Source organism: Zalophus californianus, chromosome 9 (assembly GCF_009762305.2).
Source record: "Zalophus californianus isolate mZalCal1 chromosome 9, mZalCal1.pri.v2, whole genome shotgun sequence".
NCBI classification, from domain to species: Eukaryota; Metazoa; Chordata; class Mammalia; order Carnivora; family Otariidae; genus Zalophus; species Zalophus californianus.
The window spans coordinates 96,538,886-96,550,137 of NC_045603.1; the positions used below are offsets into that span (position 1 = coordinate 96,538,886).

Genomic DNA, 11,252 nt, shown 5'->3' on the forward strand with positions numbered 1-11,252 from the left:
GATGATGCCTGGGGGGAGGAGCCTAGGAGGGTAAGCTCAAATTTGAATGTGTGGGGCCAATGCCTTGCCAGACAGAGTCAGTGAAGCAGCAGGAATTGAGGCAAGCCTCCCATGCCCAAGACTAAGAAAGACACTCTGGAATCCACTATGGACAGGTAAACCAGTCTCCTCGTGTGTGCTTGCCCTGGCTTTTCTCTCAGAGCAAATCTGAGTTTTCAGATCAGGAGCTATCCCTTTCTCTCCTCTTACTATTTGACTCACTGCCTGGTCAATATGCACATTTATTTTTCTGGATCTGTCTCATCTGTTCAGACCTTACATGCTCTCTGCCTAATTCTCTCTGTTCTGTCTCTCTTCCACACCCAAAAGAACTTTTATGGGCCATGTATGGCCATGTACTGCAGTTAGGACTAGTTTATGGTAATATTAACAGCAAATGTTTACAGATTCAAATCATGAAAAGGTAATAGCAAGAATCTAGTATACTAAAGACAGCTGTTGAAACTGTTTAACACTAATTTTGTAAATATTCAACTGCAAAAGGACTTTGTAAACTTTCCTGGGGAGGCTTTACTGAATAATTTAGCTACATAGTAAGGAAAATATTTTTTTTAATGCCAATATTAAAAACTGCTTGAAAGTCACTATACTGGTATATACCTATTACAGGAAGAAAAATTCAGTCAAGTTATTTAATGTTATAGTTCCAATTACTAGGCAGTTAATGGCATTTTTACTATCTACCGAGTCTTTCAATTTCTTCAGACACTGCTAACTTATTTCTTAAAATGTATTTTGTAAGATTTACACAATGTTTTCACATGCAGTTTATGACAAGTTATTATCACAACTTTATTCCTACTTTTATGATTATTACAATATGAGAATACCTAATCCATATACTTTATCTCAATTTAACTTTTATGAAGAATTTAGACTACAGAATTAAGATTTTATTTTTTTAAATCATTTTAAAGATTGTTATTAAGTAATCTGTACACCCAACGTGGGGCTTGAACTCACAAACCTGAGATCAAGAGTCGTACGCTCCACTGACTGAGCGAGCCAGGTGTCCCCGGAATTAAGATTTTTAATGGAAGACTCAATGTTCTTCAGAAAATTTTCTTGAGGGCAAAAATGTCAACTGTCTGCTCAGCTTGCAATGAGATTTGGAAAATTCATCTGAGGTCTAAGTTAGAGGTTAAGGGTTCAATGAAAATATCTGTATATAATAAAATGCAAAGCAATAATTAGTAGTCGAAATTCAAAGGCAACAAGGAGAAAAGATGAAACTGAACAGGAGAAAAAGGGAAATATATAATTATCATTAGGGAAAAGAACAGCTGCAGAGGGCATTAGTGATGGCACAAGACAGGAGAGGACTCGGTCATGATTATTTTTAACCCATCTGTCTCTGGTTTGCATTGCTGGGAATGCAGCGATGTTCTGCCTCAGGGAGCACAGCTGTCTAGGGCAGCTGTTGACTTGTGAGCTTGAAAAAGTGCCCCTACAAAGTCCTTCGTACCCAAAAGAGAAACTAAGAAGGTACTTGAAACGGGCTCCTAGCTACAGTTGAAAGTGATGGACCAAGAAAGTTAATCAAAAGGTCACCATCAAGCAATTCACTTCACTGTGCCTGGTCACTTCTGACAGAAACAGGAACTACGTATTTTCGTGTGAGCAGAAGGCAAAAGTCCATCTGAATTCTCTTCCCTAAGCCATGTCCTTTCCTATACTCCCAGAACACTTTTGCTTTCTCCCAGCAGCAGATCCCCACCATAACGCCTGTGCATGACACAGTACCCCCCTCCACCCCTTTCTCAGCCGGACAGCCAAGGAGGGCAAGTTAACTGTTTGGAGAAATTTATCAGTAAGGAATGATGCTTAATCTGTTTAAAACTGAGCCAAGAGATTTTTTCCCCCTTTTACTTCAGTATTAAGCACTTATTATGTATTCAATTTATATATGCTAATGATTATATGCAAATTATGTCACAGCAGTAATAATAATGGTGGTAAGTGCTATAATTACTATAAAATTATTCTATTTTTTGGTATATGAAAATGTCATGTTTTCACCATCAAAACTTACAATCTTGGTCAAAAAATATGGAACACTTCATGAATTTGCGTGTCAGCCTTGTGCAGGGGCCATATTAATCTCTGTATTGTTCCAATTATAGTATATGTGCTGCCAAAGCAAGCAATAAAATTGTCATTTTAAAGTAAAGCCAACAATTATTAGATTTTTGTTGGCATTCATGTCAGATTCCTGCCAATTTTCAATTCTAAAATAATATGATTCAACAATTTTTATACTGTTTGGTATATTGTGTACACTAGTGATAAATCTAGTTCTCTGCCTAAAGTGTATTTCGACAAACTTCATGTGTGTGAAGCACGACATTTAAATTGAGATAGCTATAAAAAACTCGTCCGTGCTTACCTAACTCATAAGGTTGATGCTTGGGTATTTAACTTTTAACTTCACGGTCTATCACATACATGTATTGCATTAGAATTAATTCTCAACACATGTCCTCCCCAAAGACTGGTACATGTTTGTAGAAGCTGTCTTCACAACAGCCCCTAAGTAGAAACAATCCAAATGTCCATCTACAGGTGGATGGATAAATGTGCTATGGCCATGCAGTGGAATATTACTTTGCAGTAGAAAGGATCAAACTAGGGGCGCCTGGGTGGCTCAGTCGTTAAGCGTCTGCCTTCGACTCAGGTCATGATCCCAGGGTCCTGGGATCGAGTCCCACATTGGGCTCCCTGCTCAGCAGGGAGTCTGCTTCTCCCCCTCCCCCGCTTCTCCCCCTGCTCATGCTCTCTTTCTCTCTATATCTGTGTCTCGAATGAATAAAAAACAAAAATCTTTAAAAAAAAAAAAAGGATCAAACTACTGATACATGCAGCGCAAATGAATTTCAAATTCATTATGCTAAGTGAAAAGAAGTTGGACACAAAGTAAGAGATAATGTAGGGCTTATACGGAATTCTAGGAAGTGGATAGTAATGTAGAGTTACAGAAGGAAGATTAGTCGTTGCGTAGAGGACTGGGGAAGAACTGACTGAAAAGGTGAATGAGCAAATTTTGGGAAAGGGTGCCCTGGGAATGTTCTGTATCCTGATTGTGGTTGCAGTTTTGGGTGTTTACATTTGCCAGGACTCATAAAATCGCACGTTTAAATGGGTGAGGTATGTAAATTATACCTCAATGCTTCAAAAAAAAATAAATAAAGGTGAAGAAAGTTTCAATTCTCTTGTCGGCAAACCGTATTCAAATCTTTGCCTAGGTCTTTACTTTTACAAGTTTACTGTACTTCTGCCCATTGCCATTAGGTGGCAGCATGATCTCCACAACTTGATGAATACATTTCTGGAAAAGTCTAGGGACAAAAACCAGAGAGACATCGTTAGTGCTTTGGTATCAATCACATGTATAGCTTGTTTTATGTCCATAACTGCAAAGAAACTTCGGTTAGCCAAGAGTATTTCCACAAATTCAATTCAATTTAGTGCTTATGACATGCAAAACACTGCTAGGCATAAGGAAACTAGAGCAACAAGTCCCTGCATGTGAGCAACACAGAGTAATAGATTATATTGCCAAGCTAAAAAAGCAGCAGCATGCAAAACGCATATGAAATCAGTATAATCAAAATCATGTAAACATGCCTATAAGAAGACTAGAAAAAAATTTTTAACGGTAATTGTTATTAGATACTATGTCGAATTATCATTTGACACTGTATCCTAAATTTTAAATTTTTTAAATTTATAACTTTTTTTTTTTTTGGAAATTCAGGAGGGTCAGCACAGTTCCATATTTTTTTTTTAAAGATTTTATTTATTTATTTGAGAGAGAGAGAATGAGAAAGAGAGCAGGAGAGGGAAGAGGGTCAGAGGGAGAAGCAGACTCCCCGCTAAGCAGGGAGCCCGATGTGGGACTCGATCCCGGGACTCCAGGATCATGACCCGAGCCGAAGGCAGTCGCTCAACCAACTGAGCCACCCAGGCGCCCCAATTTTTTAAATTTAAATTTTGGTTAGTATTCAAAGAGTGACAAAATTGGGGGGTAGAGGGAGGGAATCTTAAGCAGACTTCCCACACTGAGTGGGGAGCCCAATGCAAGCTCAGTCTCACAACCCTGAGATCATGCATGACCTGAGCTGAAATCAAGAGTCAGATGTTGGGCGCCTGGGTGGCTCAGTCGGTTAAGCGACTGCCTTCGGCTCAGGTCATGATCCTGGAGTCCCGGGATCGAGTCCCGCATCGGTCTCCCTGCTCAGCGAGGAACCTGCTTCTCCCTCTGACCCTCCCCCCTCTCATGTACTCTCTCTCCCTCTCATTCTCACTCTCTCAAATAAATAAATCTTAAAAAAAAAAGTCAGATGTTTAACGCATTGAGCCGCCCAGGCATCCCTAAATTTTAATTCTTTAATATTTTTACATGTCAAACTTTCAACTTTTTGTATTATACAAGTTAACAAATATTACTCTGGTATTAAAAAGAAATCTTTTCTCATAAAGTGATGCTTTCTGCCTCAAAACCCAAAAAATCCAACTGGGGAGACAGAGATGTCAGTGATCAGCTGGTAACAGAGGATGGGGGGCTTTGACAGAGATAAACTGGAGAATGAAGGGAAACTACAGGAGGGGTTTTTGTTGCTGTTAAGTGTTCAATTTTTTGCCTAAAAATGTTGGGATAGCGGTGGTGAGAAAGAAAAGTTGAACTGTGAACTGGCTTTGAAGGATATGTAAGTTTTGTCCAGTGGAAAAAGGTAGGAAAGCATTCACCAAGAGGAAGTGCATCAGCAAGGTGACTGGAAAGAAAAAGCCACAGGATCAGACACTAGCACCAGGGGATCAGCTGCATAGGCACTTGAAGATGGGGAAGGAAAGGGAAAAAGTAGCAGGAAAGGAAGCTAGAAATGCAGATTTGATGTTCAAATGTAAAAACTGGCCTAAATACCACCTTAGAGTTTGGGATTTATCCTGTGGGCACAAGAGATTCAACCGGGGATTTTTCAACACAGAAATGACATGGTCACGCCTGGGCTTTTGTGAAATTACTCTGGCACAGCATGGAGAATGTTCTTTTGGAGGGACTGGGGGCAGACAGACCAGCTTAGAGGCCAGGACAAGAGATAAACCAAAAGAAGGTGAGGGCTTAGAGTAAGCAGAGAACAGAAGGAATAGTGCAGGTACAAACCCTCAAGAAATATTTGGAAGTTTAAAAAATAAAAATACTAAAAAAAAAAAAGAGAGAGATTTGAATCAATAAATTTAGATCATTAAATATGAAGAAGAATCAAAGATGAGCCAAAGCTTTTCGCCTGGTTACTTGAGATGGAAAAGTAAGGAGAGACAGGATTGTCAGTACGGAGGACATTTTAGGAATTCCTGTTTTGGTCAGGTTGGGTTTGAAGTACATATTGGACATTTAGGTAGAGTTTAGAGGGGAACTCTGAAAAAATTACGGAACCGAGGAACAGGTTTGTAAGTCCCAGTTGTCAGCATCTAACAGACAGCTATGGGAGGAGACTGTCCTGCGAGTTCATACCATTTGGGAGTTCTGGCTACCTCTCCATTTTTTTTTTTTTTTTTTTTTTAGATTTTATTTGTCAGAGAGAGAGAGAGAGAGCACAAGCAGGGGGAGCTGCAGGCAGAGGGAGAAGCAGACTCCCCACTGAACAAAGACCCAATGTGGGACTCGATCCCAGGACGCTGGGATCATGCCGAAGGCAAACGCTTAACTGACTGAGCCACCCAGGGGCCCCTCAATTGGTCTTAAATACAAGCATGAAGAGGGTTTTATAATGGATTCCAAGTTCAGTAAGTCTCAGGCATCCAGTGAAGTAAGGAAGAGGATCTTCTCTGGTTTGGCTCAAGTCATTACAGATATTTTTTTTTTTAAGATTTTATTTATTTATTCATGAGAGACAGAGAGAGAGAGAGAGAGAGAGAGAGAAGCAGAGGGAGAAGCAGGATCCCCACTGAGCAGGGAGCCCGATGCGGGACTCGATCCCAGGACCCTGGGATCATGACCTGAGCCGAAGGCAGATGCCTAACCATCTGAGCCACCCAGGCGCCCATAGATATTTTTAAAAGCTGAAGGAAAGCCAGGAGAATGAGCACTGCTCCTGAATGTTCCTCCCTCTCCTCACCCACAGCCTCCTGATGAAGCAGAGGAAGTTTCTTTACCATTTCAAGAATGTCCGCTGGGCTAAGGGTCGCCATGAGACCTACTTGTGCTACGTGGTGAAGCGGCGGGATAGCGCCACCTCCTTTTCACTGGACTTCGGTCACCTTCGAAACAAGGTATCAATTAGTTGCTTCCAAGCTAGACTTCGGGCACTTTCAGAACCATATGCAGATAGTACTACTTTCAGCCTGTTTCACGTTTAGGTCTCCACCAGATTTCTCAAATCTCTTTCTTTTTTATATCCATGAAACCACAACAGGTATGCCCCAAAGCATGCCATTTCATGTCCTCCCCGATCATGCTGGGCACATTACTGTGACACCTTGCTTCAATGCCAAGAGTAACTGCCTCCAAACTTTCCTTCCCTTTCCCCAGCACCTGAATTGCCTTTGAGATTGAGGAAATCAAATATTAGAGTCTTTTGATTTGGAAGAATATTGTCAGCTCATTCAAGCTAAATTTAAATGTGAAAAACAAATTTTCTTTAGAATTTTTGGGAAAATTAAGAAAAAAGTAGGAAAAATTAATGACTCAATTCTGTTTCCGTAGTGATTTCTAGTCCCTCCTGCTCACATAGATCATAGGCCAATGAGTACATTCAGCATAGTGAGACCCAGAATACTCAGGGAAGCCTCAATTGGTCGATTAATTAAATCAATCTCTCAGCATTTAGATCAGAGAATTGTATTTACAAGTGACTTCACCATATCCAGATGGGTTTGCATAATGAGTATTTCCCGTCTCAAAACAGGCAGTGAGATCTGATACTGGTGGGATCCCAGGGAAGAATCCATAGGTGGAAGGACATTGGCTCATTGTTAAGTGTTTATTTTATGAGTCAATTTCCTTTGCCTCCATTTGTATTGTGTAAATTATCTCACTTCAATTGTTTTACATTCTAATCTCTTTCCTGTTTGGTGGTGTGACACATTCTAAGTAGAGAAGGGTTTGCTGTTACCAACCCTTTATTTCCTTCTCATTTAATCCTCACGATCGATACCAGGCCATTTTATTGGTGAGGACTTAGAAGATCCAAGAGTTGGATGAGTTGTCCCAGTCACCTGAGTGTTGATGCCAGGAAATGGAACCTAGATCTTTCAGATTCTGGGACTAAAGACTTTTTGGCAATACTTATGCAGATTTGCTGTATCTCATTATTGCGCAATTATTACAATCACAGGGATCATACGATGAGCAATCACATTAATTGTTCTGAACCCATAGCCGTCCTGTTACCTTTCCTACAACACCCCTCTGTTGGCCTTAGCCTAATCTCTTTTACCCCTTCCGGTTCTCAACCACACGTTTCCTACCTCCCCCTAGTGGTCTGGTGTAGTTCCACAATGTTACAGCAACAGGCCATTTTCTTTCTCCACAAACGCGCTAAAAGTAACTTCGTAAACACAACTCAGAACTCTGGGACACTGTGATGCTACTTCAGCCAGACTCATCGCATCCTCCTGCTTTTTTGTTCTGTTGTAATCTAAGGCCCAAACTGCAGACACGCTAAAAAAGATTACTGTGGGAGGCAGATGAATTAGTGACTAGAAAGCTGCCGGCACCGCAGTAAAGGTCACTAAACCGTCACCTAAGTCCTCTGCTCTGTCCGCAGTCCGGCTGCCACGTGGAGTTGCTCTTCCTCCGCTACATCTCCGACTGGGACCTGGACCCTGGCCGGTGCTATCGCGTCACCTGGTTCACCTCCTGGAGCCCCTGCTACGACTGTGCCCGGCACGTGGCCGACTTTCTGAGAGGGTACCCCAACCTCAGTCTGAGGATCTTCACTGCGCGCCTCTACTTCTGCGAGGACCGCAAGGCTGAGCCAGAGGGGCTGCGGCGGCTGCACCGCGCGGGCGTCCAGATCGCTATCATGACCTTCAAAGGTGCGAAGGGGACCTCGTTCGGGATTGCAGTTCAGAGGAGAAAATTCGGGGGGGGGGGGGCGGAATTCAGCCAAAAATTGACTACAACGGGAGGAAGAGAATTAAGGCTTGGACAACTAGGCTTTGTAGGAAATGAGATTTAAAAGTGGGGGGGGGCAGGGTTTCCTTCCTTTCCTCTCTATTTGGGATCTGAGCTGTCTTCTACCCCATGCCCCTCCTTTTTTAAAGATTATTTTTATTGCTGGAATACTTTTGTGGAAAATCGTGAAAAAACTTTCAAAGCCTGGGAGGGATTGCACGAAAATTCCGTTCGACTATCCAGACAGCTTCGACGCATTCTTTTGGTAAGGGGCTTCTTTGCTTCTCATTTTCTTTCTGTCTCCAGTCATCTTTTCCTGGAGCTACTTAAATTTTCCTTTCGCGTATTTTTTACATTGTCTGTGCATGTGTGTGTAGGTATCACTCTCATTTTTTCTCTGATGAAAGCCGTACTTTGTCTTTTTTTTTGGTTATTTCTCCTACATTTGAGTTTGCTCTTCTGTTTCACAATTCAGAGCCCTCTGCTGAGATGCCCTTCCCTTCCCCTCTTTCATCACCCACAACTCTCTCCGTTAGACTCTCCTCAGGATTCTGTTTTCCTTCTGGTAGAATTCCTTCCTCTCCTCATCCTAACCCTCCCAAGTTACTTTCTTCCACAATGTTACAAATGCATCCATTGAGCTTATTTCTTTCTTTACAGCCCCTGTATGAGGTTGATGACTTACGAGATGCATTTCGTACTTTGGGACTTTGATATCAACCTCCAAGAATGTCACTTACAATTAACCACCTCTGAAGACAGTGGGTAAAAGGACAATCTTTCAAGAATTGTTTTTCTTCAACTCTCATTTTCTTAAGAGTTTAGAGAGAAAATATTCATTACAGGACTTTGTAAAAAAAAACCGTCTTGAAAGTACAGAAGGAACACAGGCCCACCAGGGAAATGCTGCAACCGGTGCAGCTTTTAGTGCAACAACGCCCCCTATTGGGAAATGACAGAATTGCAGGGCCTGGGAGTACCTAAAGTGTCCTGTTCTATGACTGAGGGAGGAAACAAAAGGTAAATCTGTAAAAGCATGGTGAGAAGATCAAATGAAATGTTTATATAATATGTATCCTTTATTATTTGATTCATATGGAGTTTTCAATGATATCAGTGATAGATTTTTCTACTCTTTTCCTTCGGGGTTCACTTTCAAGTGAACAAACTTGTACCAGTCCATGGTCTATACAGAACCTCCTAATGAAAAGATCTGGGTGATTGTAACCCCAAAACATCTTCTCAAGGCATTAATATCTAAGCATGTACTGTATGTTTTCATTGTCTGAGGTATGTTTTTATGTTTGTACATAAGACAATTTTTTTCTTGGTATGAAATATGCATGATCACCTTCAGGCTATTTTATAATAAAGGATCTTAAAATAAATGAGGACTGTGAAGAAGACACTCTAAAAGTTAGCTGATGCCTCAGTTAAGACATCTGGAAACATAGATCCTTTTAAAGAGGTCCATAGGTCAGAAACCACAACCATAAATTTCACATTTAATTAGGTAACACTTGGAAAGGACTTGCTTCAATGTTGAGAAAAGAAAAATCTGTTCAAGTTAGAACAATGTCAACCACGCCAACATTTCTGACTTTTTCTATGTATGCAATGCTCCTCTCAAAGAAATGTTCACCATGTAGGAGAGTGTGACAAAAAGAGAGTAAACATTTGGAAAGGAAGGATCACAGAGCATTCATTAGAAAGAAATAGTGTTTTCTCCAGCAAAATGTAGGGAGCCAACATGGCAGAAAGTGCCTCTTTGTAACAACTCTCCTTGACTAAGAAAAATATTCAAAAATAACCTTATCACTGTGCAATTATTACCTAGCAACCTTGCAATACAGATTAATAGATCTGCAAGACAAGTTGAATGCACAATTGCGTTGTTTTACAACTACAAATGGGTGCCAGGACCAATCAATAGGAGAAAGAATAATCCTTTGCAAGAAACTGTGCTGGGACAACTGGATATCTATATGCAAAAGAATGAATTTGTATCTCTTACCACACACCACATGCAGGAACTAAAACTATAAAACCCTTAGAAGGAAACATAGGTGGAAATCTTCACGACCTTGGATATGACCAAGTCCCTTAAACATGACAGCAAAAGCACAAGCAACAGAAGGAAAAAAGAGAGAAATTGGACTTCTTTAAAATTAAAAGCTTTTGTGCATCAAAAGAAAGGCAAGGAAGTAAAAAGACAACTTGCAAAATGGGAGAAAATATTTACACATAATATACCTGGCAAGAGTTTAGTAGACAGAATACACCAAGAACGCTTACAACTCATAAAAAAAAACAAACCAATAACCTAATTTTTTAAAATGGCCAGAAGACTTGAATAGACATTCCTCCAAAGATATACACATGGCTAATAAGCATATGAAAGGTACTCAACATCCTTAGTCTTTAGGGAAATCAAAGCCACAGGGAGATACCACTCATACTATTAGCATGGCTATCAACATCAAAAACAATCACAGTCGTTGCTAAGGATGGAGAAACAAACCTTCCATATGTTAACTGATGGAAATGTAAAATTGTGCAGCCGCTATGGATAACAGTTCGGTGGTTCCTCAAAAGCTGAACACAGAATTATTTATCACCCAGCAATCCCACTTCTAGGTATATATCCAAGAGATTAAAAGCATACTTCAACAAAAACTCTTCCGTGAATATTTATAGCAGGAGTATTCGTAATAGCTAAAAAAAAAAAAAAAAAAAAAAGGAAACACCAAATGTCCCATCAAGTGTTGGGTGGATAAATAAACGTGCTATATCCATACAACAATATTTTATTCAGTCATAAAAAGGAATGGAGTAGGAACATGATACAACATGGATGAATCTTGAAAACATTGTGCCAACGGAAAGAAAGCCAGACACAAAATGCCATGTATTTTATGATTCTGCTCATATGAAGTGTCCAGAACAGGTAACCCCCCAGAGACAGACAAAAAGATTAGTGGTTGCCAGGGGCAAGAGGGAGAACAGCATGGGAGTTACTTAATGCATATGGAGTTTCTTTTGGGGGGGATGAAAATGGTCTACAATTGAGTGGTGA

The 11,252-nt window shown here is 40.5% G+C and overlaps 1 protein-coding gene and 1 pseudogene across 1 annotated transcript; one reads left to right on the forward strand and one right to left on the reverse strand.

The window, feature by feature from the left end:
- The first annotated feature begins 67 nt into the window (after window positions 1-67).
- Window positions 68-10,264, forward strand: AICDA (activation induced cytidine deaminase). The gene is made up of 5 exons (XM_027593083.1): window positions 68-155; window positions 6,183-6,330; window positions 7,827-8,097; window positions 8,326-8,441; window positions 8,837-10,264. The coding sequence occupies exons 1-5, from the start codon at window positions 112-114 to the stop codon at window positions 8,888-8,890; spliced, it is 633 nt and encodes a 210-aa protein (XP_027448884.1). The 5' UTR covers window positions 68-111; the 3' UTR covers window positions 8,891-10,264.
- Window positions 2,104-2,203, reverse strand: LOC113923216 (annotated as a pseudogene).
- Window positions 10,265-11,252: the final 988 nt, after the last annotated feature.